The 19,923-nt window shown below is 39.2% G+C and overlaps 1 protein-coding gene across 1 annotated transcript; it reads right to left on the bottom strand.

Moving 5' to 3' along the window:
* Positions 1-11,860: 11,860 nt before the first annotated feature.
* Positions 11,861-13,828, bottom strand: LOC143884864 (inositol-tetrakisphosphate 1-kinase 1-like). The gene is made up of 3 exons (XM_077388694.1): positions 13,681-13,828; positions 13,504-13,567; positions 11,861-13,401 (listed from the first exon to the last, which is right to left on the bottom strand). The coding sequence occupies exon 3, from the start codon at positions 13,364-13,366 to the stop codon at positions 12,269-12,271; it is 1,098 nt and encodes a 365-aa protein (XP_077244809.1). The 5' UTR covers positions 13,367-13,401; positions 13,504-13,567; positions 13,681-13,828; the 3' UTR covers positions 11,861-12,268.
* Positions 13,829-19,923: the final 6,095 nt, after the last annotated feature.

Raw genomic sequence — 19,923 nt, forward strand, 5'->3', positions numbered from 1 at the left:
AAAGCAAAGAATTATGGTTGAATTTTCTAGGGAATGATGCTCTCTATCTTTCTCTCTCTTCCCTCTCTCTCCTCTCTCCGTATATTGGTAATGACACACCCTATTTTTTCTCCTACTCTCTGAGTATATGCCGGGCAACCAAACACTACTACACAATTTTCCGAGGTAATTCTAGGCAAATCAAAATGCTTGTCTCCTCCCTTTGACTTCCTATTCCACTACTTTCCAAGCCACCCCAAGCAACCAAACATAGCAAAAGGCTTTTTCTGTTTTTCAAAAGTTGTAGGGAGCTTTTGGCAATGAGATCCTCTATTACCTTTTTGTTTGAAATCGTCGTTGAAGCATTGAGTAACATGATTGATAAAGTTCAAGCTAGATGGCTTTGGTCTTAACTCGTCAGCTCTGGAGATTATCCATCTATAGTACGAAGATGACACTTCTAGTTAGTGGTTACTCAGTAGAGAAAGTGAGGAATTTCACGGTAGTGTTTAAGATGCTATGAAGGAATTTTGATTCCGGGCATAGTTTCACTAAGTCCTCATTTTGGGGGTGAGCTTGGATAGTAGGAAGGTGGTCAATCTCCTTTTTCAAGGTAGTGCTCGTCAACATACCCATTTTAAAACCCAAAAACCCTAATTCCCACACTCCAAACTTCCTAAACCCAGTTTCCCACCATTCGAAAACCCAGAATACTAATTCCTAACCTTTGGAAACCCAAAACCCAATTTCCCACCATTCGAAAACCCAAAATCCAAAGTTCTTCACAATTCCAAGTTCTCATTCAAAACCCTAATCTTTAGACCTTTTCAATTTGAAACCCCAACAACCACTCGAAACCTTAATTTTCAACCCTTTTCCATTCAAAATGTAATCTATCAATCTCCAGCTCAAAGCCCTAATTCTTTCATCTCCCATTTCGATGCTCTCACTTCACCACATCTAACCTTTGCAACCACAAATCCCCTTCATCTTTCTAAACCCTATTTTCCTTCCAAAAATCTAATTCCAATATATCCCACATTCTAGAAAGCCTAATTCCTCTCTCCTATTCTCCTTTCTTCCTAGCCATCATTTTCCAAAAGAGGGATTCACAATTTTTAAACACATACATTCAAATTAGATTCCTCATCCAATCACAATTTTCCCTGCCCATCTTTTTCCCAACTTGTCGCTATCAATTTATCTCATGATAACTTCTTATTTGGAAAAAGGCAAATCACCCTAATCGCTCATCCCCAGAGAATAATATTAGATCTCCATAATCTGTAGAACCTGCTGAATTTATTAAAAGGGGAGGTGATTATACCATCGACTAAGAATAATCACCTTTCTGGGAAAAGAAACCTCAAAATGAAGAATGGTTGTACAAAGATCAACTCATCATACCATGGCTGAATTACACACTTACACTTGAAGTACTTGCTCAGGTACTTAAAATCTCATCCTCTCTTGATTTGTGGATTGCACTACACATCAGTCCCATTCGCAATAGTTCAAACCTCGTATAATGCAACTTTGCATGGAACTTCACAACTTTCGCAAAGGCAACCTTTTGATTTTTTATTTGTTTTGTTTTATTATTACAAAATAAGGGATTTCTTTGACCTATTTGGTGCCATTAAGATGACACTCGATGAACATGAAAATGTCTGCTACACTCTCTCTCTCCTATATGAGATGATTATTTGATGTTTAACACTTCAATCCTCGCATTCGAAAAGCCACCCATGTTTGTTGAGCTATGTGAAATTACTCTTCAACATGAGGGCCTTATATCTGCCACAAAGAGATTTGTGAAGCCTCCCACAACACAACTGAACTCGGAGGAGTCCTCTGAGACCCTCTATGTGTTTGGTCCCTATGGTAGCAGGTATGGTTGGGGTGTTGATGGGGACTAAAATGGCCTCGGAGTTTGGGCACCACCCGTAGTTTAGTTAGTTGCCATTTCTTTTCATTAGTAAGGGTGTTTTAAGGGTAATAGAGTGGTTAGAGTGAGAGGTTAGTATGGTAATAAGAGAGATGAGGCTATGGGGATCACATAGACTACTATCAAGAGGACATGTGGCATCAAATCGGAGCTTGGGACCACTTTTTTATAACTACCAACCTCATATTTGACACATGGCATGGGATCATTTGAAGCAAAGAGGGACCACATCATGGGCAGCTCCCATGCTGCCATGTGGCGAGCCACATCAGCCAACAAGCAAGCACAATTGGCAGCAAAGGGAAGGATCTAGAAGGTCTCATTTCTTCTATAAATAGACGAGAGGCTGCCATTTTGAGGAGAGCTTTTGAAGATGAATTAAAAGGTGATCGTGTGGAGCTCCGTTTGGAGGAGAAGTTAGCTGTGTTACATTTTTTTTCATGGATGTCTAGAGATTCTTCCAAGTAAGAATGTTTCTACTTTGTGTAATTCCCAAGGTTGCCAAGGCGGGAATCGAAAGCGGGATTCGAAAGCGGGAATCGAAGGCTCCTGGGATGGTTGGAAGCGGGAATCGTGGATTTGCCAGAGAGTCGACGGAGATTCGACGAGGAATCGCCGGGAGTCGCTGGGGAGTTGGGATTCGCTGGGGATTCGAGGGAATCTCCTGGGAATCGGGGTTCCTATAAAGTGGGAATCGGGGTTTCCATAAAGTGGGAATCGGGGTTCCGACGGAATCGATTCGGGATTCCCCAGAATCGGGGAATCGAATCGAATCGCGAATCTCCACCCTCATGTACGAATCCTGCTTCCCTGGTAATTCCAGTCTTCTTGTTTCTTGAATATAGATCTGCCTTTTTTCATCCCATATCTCTGTAGCTTAAACTGATTTCTGCCATTAATGATTCAAAAGAGTACAACGATCCTTCATCTCCTCTATTGATGAACGATCTGATCCGAGAATTTTCAACTGAGATCACAAGCAAAATTAAACTTATACTTGCAATTGTCTAGTGGATCAGCCATTTCCTATTAGAACAAGATCCTCATCAATTAAATGTGAGCTTAATTCAATCTGATCCTCATCATCTGGTATCAGAGCTATGAATGGAAAAGAATTCTAATTCTTTTCCCGATCCTATTCTCCTCAATAGTAACAACTTGCTCCATCAGATAAATCAAGAATTACAACCAAATATTTCAGATCATTCATAGTTCTGTTCATTTCTCGAAGAGAATTTGCTCTATTATTCAAAATGAGTCAGATCCATGAGGCTTTGAGTCGCTCTTTCTTCCATCTCTGATAAAACTATGAGTGTTATTGAATTTGTGAAGAAACAGAGCAACACATATTGCTCTGCCTCCTGCAATTTTTCTTGCTCGATCTGTATTTGTCTCTAATTTCTCCCATCTGCTGATGTGATCTCCAATATTACAACTGGATTTCATTTGGCTTATCTGAGTGATAAGATTTGAAGGCTTGGAAGCCACTCGAGAGCCAGATCTGAGTGTTTGAGAGGCTTAATCCTTGAGCTTCCCTGAGTTTTCTCTTTAAAAAAAAAACAGAGCATCAATTTGTTTACTCTGTTTTCATATCACCGCTACTAGTGTTCTCAATCAACAACTTTCTGTTCCTCAATTTGCTGATTTGATCATAGCACCCTGAATTTTTTTTCATCTTGCATTCTTTCGGCCATTTATTGACCTTCTTCCGATCTAATAATTCTGAAGTAAAACATTTGGCAAGATGATTCCTCCCATTTGTTAAACTTCTTGTTGCTATCTTGAGAAACATTGAGCGCAAATCTGAGTTATAAATGCTCAGTTGGAAGTTTGATATGCTAAATTGAATTTGAAGATCGAATACTTGTCCGAGGAACTAATTTGTCAAGAACGAGTACACTTCAGCTTGAGCTTCTGATTCTTCATTCCTTGAACCACATCAAGTGGACGTCTGTCTTCATTGTTGATGGAATAAAACTCCGTTTTGAATTTTATGTCCTTGATTCGAAAAAGACAGCTCCATTTGGTTTGACGATACGTCAGTTCGATCTACGAAGAGTTTTGCATGTTTCTTTCTCTTTTGCCAAAATCTGCTCAAAATCTGCCCATACCTCAGCTGAATCAAATCCAAGCGAAATTGTGAAGCTTCACTTGAGAATCTGCGCTTGTATGGACGATCACCTAGCAGACCTAAATGAGCAACTTCAACCTTATCAATTGTTGAAGGAATTAGAAATTTACCTTGTCTTAATATAGGAGACACCTACTACGGGTATTGACACTTGTCTTTTGCTTACAATTGCATGCCTCTGTGGAAGACAAGTTTACTTCAGATTTTGGTTCTTATCCATTGAGTTACTGCCCTTTGGGAATCTTGCTAGCTGAAAGCATTAATAAGGAATAATTGATTACTTTATATGATGCTTGAGGTGATATTCTCCTATATGGCTTGGAAACTAGAGTTGCATGTGTAGCTAAGCTGTTAGTTCAATTGGAGTGGAACTTTGCCTCTGAGTATCATTGCCTACAACTGGCATTCTGGTTTTTATGTGTCTGAACAAGATGAAATATCCAAAACTTTGGTTTTTGGTGGATGCCATAATCAAAGGTTGAAAGGGTGTCACCACTGACAAACGAGTTTAATTTCTAGACTTTCAGTTTGGGATTGACATTTTCAAAGAAAAGATCATATGCATCCTGCCTGAGATAATGCCTCAAAGACAACTGTCATTTGCAAACATTCTTATCTGGCTTGTGTTTGATCGATTGTTGGCCCAAATATCTAAGGACAAATTGGCATTGTGTAGTTGGATTAATTTCTGAATGTTAGAACGTTTAACATTTGTTTTTGCCAAGCTATTGCCAATTGATAAACTACCATAGACTTATTCACTTGCTGGTTTGGTGGATAAACTGGTTGTGGAGCTGTGTTCTCTTGGTTACCTGATGTTGCTATAGAAGTAAAAGACGCCTTTTGGAGTGTCTGTTTTGCTTCAAAGCCAGTGACATTTTACAGCAATTGATAAGAGGCAGAAATTGACAGATTCACACTTCTACATCACCAGCTCCTCCAGTCATTAGAACAGCAACGCCACGAGAAAGTTGTGGTAGCTTTTCTTCCAGAACCTTTTTTCCCCCAAAATCCAGCAAGCATTTGTAGCTGCTGCCAACTCTGAGGGATACAACTGAAATTTGAGGCACCCGTTATTGCATCAAGCTGAGTTCCTTCAACAAGCGTTAGTTGCCTATGGGCAGTCCCTATTACGAATGAGACGAACAGACGCATAGTTCAGTCATCTGCTGAAATTTAACGACTACAGTGCTGGCAGTTGACGAGTATATGCTAGAACCTAGGCCAGTGGGCACTACGGTTAGCCAGTGACAGACATATTCAACAATTGTGTTAAGATTCTAGTCTCCTATTGGAACTGAGTTGCTGCACTTTGAGTTTGACCACAGAGCTGCAGTCCCTTGAGATCAACATCAGTCCATAAGCCATCTGAGTTTGCTTCCTCTTGATTTGAGAAGATTGAATAGCAGCTTTGGTGAAGAGTAACAGCAAATGAGCTTAGCTTAGTTGATCTTTGGTCTTGAAAAAAACCTATAGATTGGAATTTTTTGTCGACCGAAAACACAATTGGAGTAATGTGCAGTTAGTGGTTACTGGCTAGAAGCTAAATTCATTCCTGCAGTCTTACTTGAAACAGTTGAAGATCAGCTGAACACTGTGAGGGTCGAGGGGATTAAGATTGGTTTGTAGCAGCAATCAGGGATAGCTTGGAGCAAGAATTTGGGACTGTTTGATGGGAATGAAGCAGCAAGCACCATTACAGATTTGATTTTGGTTCTTCCGCTCTCTTGTGTGCCTATCCATTCCGCCATAGAGTACCATCACACATATTGATCCGTGCCACCATTGATGGCTCCACCATATGTTCCGCACTTTGACGGATATGTCTACTATGGTGATTGTGAAGCCTATTGATTAAAGGTGGATCGACACCCTTGCGGCATATCATTTGTATCTTGATCGGAAGCATAGGGAGACTATTTGGCGTGTTAGGGAGACGGTGACACACTTTGCTAGGAGCAAGTGGGAGCACTGGGGGTGGGAGCGTATTAACAAGGGTGAATATCCATTCCATAGATGGGAAGAAGTGCACGACCTTTTCATGAGGGAGAATGCCCCTAGAGCCTACTGGCAAAGAAAAGAAGAAGAGGCACGTCAAAGAGAGTTTGAAGCTTTACAGATGAGACAGAGGCGTGAGGCAGAGATCCGACGCAAAGAGTATACAGCCCAACAGTTGAGATGGAAACATGAGGATGAGGCCTTTCATGAAAGGCAAGCCAGCATTGATGCGGGGTGGGATGAGATCAAGTCCCTTGTTGGTCAGATGGAGAGGCGAGAGACTCCAGAGCATGTACTTTCCTTTCATATGCTTGAGGCCGATGTTACGGATGACGAGGCTGGTAGCGTGGAGGGAGAGTATGCTGACGTTTCTCTTGTTATTGAGATCCCTACAATTGTTGAGGAACCGACAGCGCAGATTGAGGATCGACTTGAGATTGTTACCACTAGTGAGGAGACATAGGATCGGCTTAATATCGTAGAGGAGCCGAGTGACTTAACAGTAGAGCCTTGTATTGACACGGATTCTGGCACAGAGAGTGATATTTGGGAGGATTGTCGATTAGATCTCACCGATAGAGTAGAGCATACTATATCGGAAGATGAGGAGACTATGGCTTTCGCAAAGGCTAACCATATTGAGCCAGATGAGTGGGCAGTGGATAGCCTAGATTTTGAGGTGACAGAGGAATATTTTGATTTAGTAAAGGCATTCTTTCAGGACCCTTTCATGGATCATGTGAGGATACATTGGCAGAGACCAATAGTCTATGGGGAGAGATACATGGCAGGACATTGTTATTACACTAAGGATAGGAACGGAGACAAAGTACAATTGGAAGTAAAATGGCGGTGTGAAACACCATTCACAGCGAAGCAAGGCATTGATAGGAGGCGGCCGCAACGGATGAAATCCCTATAGCCCTTAGTCCCGTGACGATTCCGCTTGGAGAAAGAAGCAAGCTTGAGGGCAAGCTTTTTTTTTAAGGGGGGGAGAGTCTGATGTGGACTAAAATGGCCTCGGAGTTTGGGCACCACCCGTAGTTTAGTCAGTTGCTATTTCTTTTCATTAGTAAGGGTGATTTAAGGGTAATAGGGTGGTTAGAGTGAGGGGTTAGTATGGTAATAACTAATAAGGGAGATGAGGCTTTGGGGATCACATAGACTACTATCAAGAGGACATGTGGCATCAAATGGGAGCTTGGGACCACTTTTTTATAACTACCAACCTCATATATTTGACGCATGGCATGGGATCATTTGAAGCAATGAGGGACCACATCATGGGCAGCTCCCATGCTGCCATGTGGCGAGCCACATCAGCCAACAAGCAAGCACGATTGGCAGCAAAGGGAAGGATCTAGAAGGTCTCATTTCTTCTATAAATAGACGAGGGGTTGCCATTTTGAGGAGAGCTTTTGAAGATGAATTAAAAGGTGATCGAGTGGAGCTCCTTTTGGAGGAGAAGTTAGCTGTGTTTCATTTTTTTTCATGGATGTCTAGAGATTCTTCCAAGTAAGAATAAATAGACGAGGGGTTGCCATTTTGAGGAGAGCTTTTGAAGATGAATTAAAAGGTGATCGTGTGGAGCTCCTTTTGGAGAAGTTAGCTGTGTTTCATTTTTTTTCATGGATGTCTAGAGATTCTTCCAAGTAAGAATGCTTCTACTCTTTGTGTAATTCCAGTCTTCTTGTTTCTTGAATATAGATCTGCCTTTTTACATTCCATATCCCTGTAGCTTAAACTGATTTCTGCCATTAATGATTCAAAAGAGTACAAAGATCCTTCATCTCCTCTATTGATGAACGATCTGATCCGAGAATTTTCAACTGAGATCACAAGCAAAATCAAACTTCTACTTGTGAATGTTTAGTGCTTCAGCCATTTTCTATTAGAACAGGATCCTCATCAATTAAATGTGAGCTTAATTGAATCTGATCCTCATCAGGTGTGTGGATGTGGTCATGGTCGAGGCAACTACTACAATAAGCAACAAGGGATCGTTCACTATAAAATACTATCAAAACCTTCTGAAGATTCGTAAGTGTTAGATGCAGGTGTTACCCATCATGCTTTTCAAAAAAAAAAAAAAAACAGGTGTTACCCATCATGTTTTTGATGATTCAGTTACTTTGTCATCATTAGTTTCATATTCTAGGTCATCTAGAACTTTCATGGGTGACGGGTTCTCTTTACCCCTCAACACATGTCAGGGCAGTGCTTCTCTTCCATCTTCCTATGGTTCCTTTCATGTTCTAGATGTATATGTTGTCCCAAACATTCAATGTAAACCCTCATCTATTTCTCAATTCTTTACACAGCTTTAATGTTATTTTATATTTACTCCTTCCTCTGTCTTTGTTGAGGCTCAACATTCAAGGAACTCCTCGCTAAACGATTCAATTGCAGCAATCTCTATCTCCTATCAGCACCATGCGTTGCTGAACATTTTTTTAATGATATAAATAAATTTATTAGAAGAAAAACAAGACCGAGATGGTCGATACAAAATGGAACGAAAAAGATACAAAGGAAAACAGAATAACAAGAGAAGACAGGTACCATTCAAAAAAAGGAGGGAAAACAGGAAAGAGATCAAAGAGGCAAGGAATCATAGAATTCTAACGATTCCTTATTCACACCCTCTCTTGCTAAGCTATCTGCTACACTTCTTCAAAATCTAGCATAAAAGCCATATCAGCATCGGCCCCATCTCTCTCCAATAGTGTGGCATCATCATCTCGTCCACACCAATGTCTGTGCTCTTCAGTCTTTAGTATCTTAGTCTTTTGCTTCCATGTAATAAAGCTCCGAAGACATTGAGTCAGATGTCAACTTTGGAAGCATCATGAATTTTCCTTGTCTTCATTTAATCAAATAAAGATTACTTGAACTTTGAGTTGATCCATGGCTCTCGTTTCCATATTATTTTTAGATCATGATTTTACATGTTATGTACAGATTTTCTTTCTCAAACATAAGTATGATGTCTTCTCTACCTTTAATAGATTACATACACTCATCACTGCACACTGTAGCAGTCCCATTAAACATTGATGGGGGTGAAGAATAAACCTTCAGACCATTTCGATTTATGGTATTCCCTATAATTAAACATCAGTTCTTGTTTCCTCACATTCCATCTCATAATGGGGCTGCAGGGAAAAACCATTGGCACATTATTGAAGCTAGCCTCTCATTGATGTTTCATTTTGGGGCTCATAAGCATCTTTGGGCAAATGCTTTCAACACTGCCGCCCATGTTATTAATATGCTGCTCTCATTAGTCCTATAGCAAATGTCACTATTCTAGAAGATGACAAGAAAAAATCCAGACTATTCACCCCTTTGGTCATTGGATTGCATATGCTATATATACACATTCCTGACCATAGTTTTAAAACTCCCTTGCATCATCGTGGACTCCCCCAGTCAACTCCCTTTTACCTTGGCAGTGTTCTACGTTTTGCTGCCGCATTCCGCATTTTGCCCTATAGAGCCAATAAAAACTTCTTTTGACTCTCCCGAATTATGACCACATCAACCGAGTACTCAGCAGCGTCAACCGAGTACCCGACCGCACCGTGCCGAGTTGACTAGGATTTTCTTCAGCCGCATTCCGCACCAGATCTGCATTTTTAAACATTATTCCTCACACGAGTCTTAAGAAATTCTCTCTAAATCCATCACATGTATCTTTGGTAGCCATAGTGATGAACATAAGGAATATCAGTCCTATTCATTGTCTTCCCACAAGACTCTAATGTCACACCATGTCACTTTTGATGACCTTCAATTTTACAACCCTGCAGACATTGAAAGTGAAATTAAGGAGGTTGAGTTAACATAATAAATAGTAAAGGTTACCAAGTCTCGCACCTTTACATCCATCTACACCCTTTGTTCGATAATCAATCATCCTGGATATTTACAAGAATGCCTAAAAATAAAGAGTCATTCAACCCATCCACATTTTCACTTGGGAGTTTGCCTCTTCAAAAAAGAGTTGCATAAAAATGATAAGTTCACACTAAACCACCACCATATTCCTTAGTGCTTGGTCCATTTCTTATGTGCTATTGCAATTCAGGGGCCCTTTACAGAGCAACATGACCTTTGCTCCTATCGCTCACTCTAACCAATCTCTCCTTCCCTTTTTTTCTTGTATGTCTGGTTGTTGGGTCATTATTGTGACACCATCATATATGCCTTTCTTCGTAGGCTCACCATATAGGTTCCCAATTTCACAATTAACCCAATCTTTTTCTTTCTTTATGTCATAAATGAATCCTTCCATTTACCATTTGACATTCAAAGAAATCTTCTAAACAATGCTACCTAGCTACTAACCTTGCAAGATGATGTCTAACCGAGAAATGCCTCCTCTTTTTATTAGTTCATCCAATGGATGTGAAAGGTCTTATTTTGAAAACACAACCAATTCAGCATGAGCCCACATCATAACCATACGAACATGAGACTCAGGTATCTTTATTATCATGAGACTCGCTATGAGAGTCAGACCTTTTGCACTCCAAAGTCAAGATATGGAACACCCTGCCTCCATATTCCGCTGCCAACACACCACATACGTATTGCTTACCACACGCATCTCAGATGTTCTCAAGAAATTATTTTACAGATAAATTTTGTGATACTAAAATGTTAGCCTTTGCTTTAACATGGAGAATATATTGCCATTCAAAAAAAACATGGAGCACATATCAAACACATGGATACCATTTCACTAAATATTCATCACACTTTTCTCTTCATTACAAATTTTCAGAAAAAAATAATAGCAAAGGTTGTGGAAAATACAATCTTGAATATTGCCTCAAAATATAGATGGGGAGTATATGGAAGAGCTAGAAATCCTGTAAATAAACCACAGTAACAAAGAGATATGTGGAAGATCCAGCACGTTTTGCACTGACTAATTAAGGCCAACCGTAAATAACACTAATATTTAAACAGCCTTTGTAGATTTGATAAAAAAAACACAGTTCAAAAAACATATTAACAGCAGCTATAGTGGCCATCTTAACAGTAAATTCAGACACCCTTGCGGTAAAAAAATGAACCAGCAAGAGGAAACAACAGGAAATAATGGAAACAACATTCATTATAATGGTTTCATAATGGTAACGACCCTTATAACATTACAACTGCGCATCTTAGACATTGATAGAAATACACCCAGTAGAATAGTAGAATTAGGTGGCAAAGAAATCAATGTCAACACAGAAGGATGTCGCATACTAAAAAAATCCACCTATTCTGTTTATCTCTCAACAAATCAAATTTCATGCAATCAAGCATCATATTTGTGCCTTTGATACCACGTCTACACTGTCCAGAAACAGAAATAACATGCATATGACTCATAGCAGCAGAATCACTTAAAGATCCAATTCTATAAATATAGTATCTTCTTTTTATACAAAGGATAGCCATAATAATCGAATGAGAGACCAAGAACATATTCACAACTCCAAGTTTACTTTATTCCAATCAACGAAACAGCGATTCCATTACATAAACTCTTGAAACTGTAAAATTACAAGCATAAAATGAGTTTTATGTATAATATCTCAAAAACTCATTGAAGCTCCCCAATAATTGTACAGTACTCATTATTATAATCCTCTGCTTCATATATTGGCAATAAATCTCTCGAAAGGCATGAACCATGCACATGCAATAAAAAGAGTCATGCTTAGAGTGATTACTTTCCAACACGCAACAATTGATGAGATTTTGATATAATATTTTGCCTCCACATGCAAAGAATAAATAAAATATCATCAGCAAAATGTCAAAACCATGCATTAAAGATACAAATTTTGCAGGCGTTACATAGCACATCAGCATGGAAATACACCATATTGCTAGCAAAAATTTCAAAAAAAAAAAACCTATATCTGGCACAGTGTCAGAGTATACAAGATCAACGTGAAACATCAAACAAAGCAATCAAAAGCAGAACCTGAAGCGCTCAACCTATTTATTCAACCCCCACACCATTACTAAGTCCAGAAGATGTGTGCAGTTCACGATGTTCCACCTTAAGCTCAGCAAGAGAGTGAAAGACTTAAATTTTGGTACCCAAAAGAAAATGCAAAATTACGAACGGCTTTCGACCCCTCTTTCACCCAATACACCAATGAGTCACAGATGATTGTAGCAAGTCATGGTGCATTTCATCATACTTAAATTCCATTCTCTTTGCCATCATCATCCCCATCACCACAGTGGTTATTCTTCACAAACTTTCTGTCCTCCTCACCATAACCAAGCGAATTACAACCATCAAAATCCGGATTGTCCAATCCCAAAACTGGTTCTTTCTTTGGTTTGTTGTGAACAATATCCCAAAAGAAATCTGTCAAGACAGTCTCATAAGATGGCATTTTAGCATATCCAGGGAAGTAATTTATATCAATAACGAGATAATGGTTCCCAATTTTCACATCCCTAATCACATCAAAATTGAACAAATGCAACCTCATTACTCGCTGTAACCCTCTAGCTATCTCTGTAATAAAGCTCAACGGCGGCATCTCTGCATCTTCCAAATGCATTGTCTCATAGTAATTATCATCACTTCGATCTTGCGTCGTCATATTAGAAACCTGCGAAAAAGACAGTGATCCTTCTGAGCTACCCAATTTATCCTCAGTAACATCAGGCAAAGACTTCCTTTTCACGCATTTCACATAATCCCCCACAACGTAAACCTTAAAGATAACCCCTCCATGGTTAACAAATTCTTGCAAGACGATTGGGGGTTTCAACTTAAGCAAACCATCTCGATTGAAAACCAGAGACATCTTATGAGATTTTGCACTCCCATCAGCAACAAGGGGCTTCGCAATCACAGGGAACTTTAAACCACTACGTACGTCCGAATCCGATAGTGAATCCGAATTGTAAATCACAATCTGTTTAGGGATTCCAACAGTCTCATTTTCTTGCCGGACTTTTAATTCGGACACGGCCTGTAGCATGGAGATCCGGTTATGTAGCCGTCCAATTGCGTCCGGTGGATCAATTACACAGACGTTAGGGTTTCTTGTCATGTATTCCTGTAGCTGGATTTTCCATTCCTCGTCATATAATTTGTGGAGAATTCCATCAAAGGGACCTTGATCTACAAGAGGTTTATCCGAATCTATGCGTACCAGATCGATACCGCGTTCTTTAGCGAGATTTACAAGAGATGGCTGGATGAAGCTCTGTTGCTTCTTCGGAGCTAGGGCATACCCTATCCCAAACCTTCTAACAGAGTCCGTAACAGAGTCCGACATCGTGGCCGTGTTAAACGAGTTAGTTCTTTCTAGATCTGCAAAATCGTGGAGAAGAAATGCGAACATTTTCATTCCAGAAATTAAAAAAACAGATACGCATAAAAAGATCAAAACAGATTTACTCGAATTTCATTTACCAGGGAATCATCACAGAGAGATTAGGGTTTTAACAAAGGGAAACGAGTTAATTCTTCCTCGAATCTGCAAAATCCGGGAGAAATTAAAAAAAAAAAAAAGCGAACATTTTCACATCAGAAATCAAAGAACAGAAATGCATAAAACGATCATAACAGATTTACTCGAATTTCATTTACCAGAGAATCATCATCAGAGAGGGAGAGATTAGGGTTTTGTTATTTTTTTTTACCCTTTTCTCGGGAGAAGCAAGACAGATAAATCGATATGCGAGGGCAGAACAACGAACGAAGGGAATGTTGGATTATATATAGCTTCTTAACCCAGGGTTTGAACCATGACTAGACCTAAACCTAACTACGGTTAGAAGCAATAGGTGAGGTGGCAACTTGGGGTGGAACACTTTCATTTTCTCATGTGGCATATTCCTCCAGATTTCCTACTTGCAAGTGAGGATTCGCAGCCAACGGTGGGATTTCGTGGCCGCTGTAACGGACGGTGTCGATTAGTCAGATGTTGAGTGAGGCAGGGCGGGATGAAGACGGGCGGGTCCCATTCGAGTCGAATGTGGCAAGGAGTCCAAGGACCACTTATCCTCTTTTAAAAGCATTTTTTGAGGTGACGCGTGGTTTTTTAACTGCATGACACGTGGATTTCTATTGATGATGACACGTGGCTTCTAATAGCCGCAGGGATATAACATCGAGATGGTCACTTACATCGGCGTATGTATCATAGGAGATGATGCCTGAGTAGCAGGTCACGTACTCACGTGTTACAAACTTACAATAATCAGAGATTTATAGATAGGAAATGATATTTCCACCCAATTGATTTGTATCCATTTTCTGGATAAAAAAGGAAGAAAACAAATGGGGTGGAAATGCCCGGCAAGGGGGTGGAAATATCATTTCCATTTTAGGTGGTTTGAGTTATATTTCAATTCTATCCGCAAATCATTCCTCAGGTTACAACATTTTCACCCTGATATCCCGTGGCTCCCGTTTCTTCCAACGTAAAATGGGCTTTAAACAGTGGAAATATCATACCCTATACAAGTTTTCATTTCATTTTAATGTGACTATAATAAAAAAATAAAAGGAATTTGCTAGGATCCATCGCATAAGGCATTTCGCAGACGGTTTGTTGCATGTGAGAGCAGCAACAGAGGCCCACTTGTCAGCAGATTTTGTCTTCATTCACGACTAAATGCCAAATAACAAAATAAAAATAAGAATACTAGAAAAAGAGAGGAAAAATAAATCACAAAAAATTAGATAAAATTATCTTCACAAGATCTTCAAATACATGTGATATCTGATGTTAATCATCATTTTCTAAGAATATAACATAGTTTTAAGTATTGGAAAATGTCGGCTGCTATTTGGATGTCTAAAATATCAATGTATTTGTCATGATGGTCCCACAAAATAGACACATATAAAATGATAACTACAGCCAAGAACATGGTCATTCTAGTGAGATTGCTTTTGATTCATGGTGGAGCCCATGCACAAGACATAAAGTCATCAAGTATTTTGCTTACTGTTGGAAAATATCAATATCTTAAGAAGCCCAAATATTATGATTCTTAAGATTGTTAGATAAAGTAGACAGATCATATTTCTACAGATCTTATAAACAAATAATGAAGAAATGATATATGGCATAGTCAACCCAAAACATAAAGTTGAAGTCAAAACAAGTTATTTGAACCCAAAACATGTTACTCGACCTCAAAATAATGCAACTCGAAGCCAAAAATTCATGTACTGTAAATCAAACCACAATTGAAATAAAGCATGGAAAACAAATTGCACTTATCTCTTTTGATGAAAACCGTTTGCAAAAAATTAGATTCAAAGAGAGAAGGCTGAGTCGTACCACTGGTCATTCTCCTTAAGAATCGTATCCGCCCCCTACCGGTGCAACCGGGATCCGTGAATCGACTCTCCAAGATAAAACAATCAAATATGGCTCCAATCCACGTGCACTTGCTGACAGGTCCACCCAGAACCACCTTAGAACTGTGCTCAGACACGGAAGGAATGGAAGGAAGGAGATGAAGCAAAACCAGAAAACATAACCATTTTTCTGTGTAAACCTCTTTCTTTTTTTGTTGGCAAAAGCCACCCCAAACGTAGACCCCAAAAACTCTTAGCCTTACCCAAACCGTATCCTCTTCTCTTCTTTATAGACACCAAAGTGTCTGTTGGAAAGAGCCACCATTTATGGGTATTAATGTTGAGGAAAGCCACCATTAAGAGCTATGAACGTTTCTCTTCCAACGGTCACAACGGTCAGAAATGTCACCGTTGGAGATGAAACGGTTTTGCTACTTTAATGGGTGTTATTATCACAACCGTTTAACAATTAATGAGGTAAGATAGAAACCGTTTTGGGCATTAAAAAGAATTTTTTTATTTAACCCAAAAAAGCACTCAAAAGTCACTAGCTTTTGAAATAAGAGGGAAACCAAATTTTGAATCTTTCCCTCTAAATTTTAAAGATAAGGCAAAAAATAATTTTGACTTTTTCAAACCTTTGAAATTGCCAACAATCCCCCACAAGATTCAAACTACAGTTAGAGTTTAAAAAAATGAAGTATCTGAGCACATTAGAAAAATAGAGTGGATTCATACCGGTGTCTTTTGGACTTCAACCGATATTTAGGATAAACAGATTACGTTACCGAGTACGGGTAGAGTTAGACTCCTTCAACCTTTCCTTGTAGGTGTAACTGGCTAACCTGTTACTCACACTCTTTCTTCGATTCATTGGTGATTCATTCACAGTATTCTCTAGGGTAATTCACAGTTTTTAACGGGCAATTCCCCTCTTAGTTCTTATGAATGTTCTAGAGAATTACCCGTTAAATTCTCATAGAAAGTGGCCTCACCTCCACATTCACGTAGGTTAGTCATCAAGTGTGCACTGCAAGTAACACACCACCCAATTCATGTTATGAACTCCCAAGACATGAGAAATTCAATGTGCATACTGTATATTATATATTTAAGAATCAGTATAAATATATGCGTATGGCATGAGGGACAAATACTGATGGAGAAATGGTTATTTAGAGAGAGGTCAAAGACTATGCCATCACATCAAAGCGTGTTTAATATTAACCTAAAGCACATCATATATTGATAGTGAGAAAGGATGTACAAGTATTTTTGGGAAATGATATGTAAATTCGCCCCCTTTTCTTCCCGTGCCAGCCCCCAGTGTACTTATGACCATGGTTTTAAATTTCGATCGAAATCCGGACCAAAATTTCGGATTTTGGTGGAGACCGACACCGAAACCACCAAAATCGGAAATGGTCATTTATTTCGGCCGAAATTTCGGTTTTTCCGAAATTTGACCCAAAAATTCTGTTTTTTTTTTTAATTAATTAAGTATTTCACAGAAATTTCGACCGAAATTTAATATTGAATAAAATATTAATTTCGATTTTTGTACCAGATTTCGACCGAAATTTCGAATTTTGAGGGTCCGAAACCGGTACTGAAACCAAAAATTTAAACCTTGTTTATGACCATCCTTTTACACTACAAGCGGGTGGCCCGATGAACAAAAAGGGGCAAATATATCAGTTTCCTTTAAAAAACTATACAATGCGGCCCATATTATTTGTTGATCCAAACCATTCATTTGTTGCGCCGCCTCAACTCAAAATAAGTCGTGCCTCATGATCCCCATAAGATGATCCTAACCTTCTGACCCAAGTAAAAAAAGGGGGCGGCGAATATATCACTTCCCTTATAAGAAATGGTTATTTCTCGTGATCTTGGAAGTCTCATTTGAGATGTTGGGTTGCACTATCCCGTGGTGCAATTTGTTGGGGCCTATGACAATGAAGTTGGAATACCACGTCAAAGGGGGCCCATCACGTACCACGGGGAGATGAAGTCTAGAGTAGATCAGATCCGAGGAGATCTGACCGCTGGATCATCAAGTATTAGATGAGAGGCAAGAGTATTGGATTCTTAAACTCATCCAAGTTCAAACAAGCCCCTAATCTTCTTGAAAGTATGCATATATTTTATTTTATTTTGAATTGGTTAATCTTTATTACGAAGCAAAAAAACTACGACTAAGACAGTCATGTGAACCCAAGCTCAAATACAGAACATGAAAAAACAAAAAAGACAGGATTACAATACCATGTACACCTCACGGAGGGCGGAATTGAAGTTGAATAGCTCTAGCTTGGGCATTCCCACTCCTAACCGAGCAAGGCGATCTGCCTCTTCATACGCCAACCTCTTAATGTGATGATATCCCAATAGAAGACCTTGAACCCTATCTGAAATATCATCAAAAAATGCAAAAAATCTCTAAGGGTGAGGAGATTGGCCTTCCAGCCACCTAATAATGTTGAGGGAGTCCCCTTCCACAATAAGATTTTCCATTTTTCTCTCCCACATCAATCAAATGCCTTGAAGGATGGCTCTCACTTCCGCTTCATTGGAGTCTTTAATCCCCGGCGGACCTGAGAAAGCCCATTCTAATCTCTTAGAAGACCTCCTTTACCTGAAGGCCCTACATTTACCAAACTAGACCTCCTATATTGAAATTATGCATAGATAGAATTGAAATGATGATAAATTGGATTGGACTAAATTGAGATACGAATAAAAGTAATGTAGAAAAAAAGATATACTAAATATTTAATAGTTATAAAAATAAACATTTATAAATTTTTTAGGGCGATGATATTTTTACTCCCCTGCATTACGCGCATGCTCCCTTATAACTGATTTGACGTGCAAACTGGGCAACTTTAACGCTTTTTGATGTCAAATCACGTTATAAGGGGAGCGTGCCCGTAATGCAGGTGGAGTGGAAATATCATCTCCCAATTTTTAATAGTTTAACATTAATAAAGATTTAAATAATATGGAAGGACACCCGATCTTCTTGTTATACATAGGCCACTGATCTTGGCATTGCCATGTTTTGATAATTGCACTCTGTCATCTTGTCTTTTATTATTAAAATAGCCGTCAAAGGTTATTACAGTTCCCAAAAAGCTCTCAAAAGTCAATTAAAAAGAAAAGATAAACTGAGTTTGTGCAATTATTTAAACATGGTAGTGCCAATATCAGTTGCCTATATGTAATATGGATTTAGTTATGCATGGTAATATTAGGAAGGCTAGAATAGGCACACCAAACCTATATTTAAAAAATTAAAATAAAAAAACGCATCCATTCACTATCCTTATCTTGAAAACGTCACCACCAAAATCATTCAAAAATGGTACCCTCACCAAGAAAGAGCATCTTGACTATTGGAACGAAAATATATAAATAGATAATTCTCTATTGCTAATTCCTTATGATGCACAGCCTAGTTACACATAGGATGTAGGGCCCACCTGCATTAGCTTAAGGCCAACCAACTTGCATTAGTTATGGCATATAGAGAGTCCTAAAAATTACAATTCATTTGAACTTAAGCAATCGTACAAAAAGCTTTAAAAATTAGTCGAGTCTAGTTGATCAAGTCTAGGATAGCGGTTCTAGATGGTTAGGCATCGTAGTTTAGAATAGGTCATCGAACTACGTTGATTCTGATTCTTCCCGAGGCCGGGATACGTAGAGCAGCCAGGATGGATGGCCAACCTGGTCCGAGTCAAGTATTGCATTAGAGTTTTAGGGTTCGTCGTGTCGAGTTGTGTGTCGAGTCAAGTTGTGATGTGTGTTTTGACATGTTTTCTTACTTTCTTGTGCAGACTTATACCTTTAGCGATAACATGCATGTGTTTGTCCACGAGAACTTAAACACCAGTTAGGTATGTCATTCATAACCTAGTTGTGCTTAGGTGACACATCTTTTATTTTATTTTGTATGTGTTTATTATTTCATCCTCAAGTCATGCATGATTAGGTAGACGTCCACTCGAGGTTATTTGTTCTCATTTGACATGATTTTGCCCAAAACTCTTTGGATTTAATAATAAATGGCACAAGAGACCAAGTGCTTGCACTCGGACAAATTGGGGGTGCTCTTCGGACCTTCCCCATTCGTAATCAGGTACGAGCCCATATATATTTCTGGTTATCCATTGTACAGAGGATTGTTTTGGGGTTCCATGGCCTATCCATGGATGGCGACTCTGAGTTTATTTTAGGTATGTCTTGATTTCGAGCCTTGGCTCCGGATCAAAACGTATCTCTTTCTTTTTATATCGTCACTCGTACTATTCTATGAGGGTGGCATCCTTTCGAGAGTTCCTTGGTAGAGCTCTCTTTTCATGTGGAGATCTAGAGGATGTAGGGACTTGTTTCCTCATCATCCTCGGATCGGGGTCCACAATTGCACTTATCTCTTTTGATGAAAACCGTTTGGAAAAAAATCAGATTCAAAGAAAGAATGCTGAGTCGTGCTACTGGTCACTCTCCTTAAGA

The sequence above is a fragment of the Tasmannia lanceolata genome, unplaced genomic scaffold (genome assembly GCF_043159265.1).
Source record: "Tasmannia lanceolata isolate RefF3 unplaced genomic scaffold, GAP_Taslan_0.1 ptg000008l, whole genome shotgun sequence".
NCBI classification, from domain to species: Eukaryota; Viridiplantae; Streptophyta; class Magnoliopsida; order Canellales; family Winteraceae; genus Tasmannia; species Tasmannia lanceolata.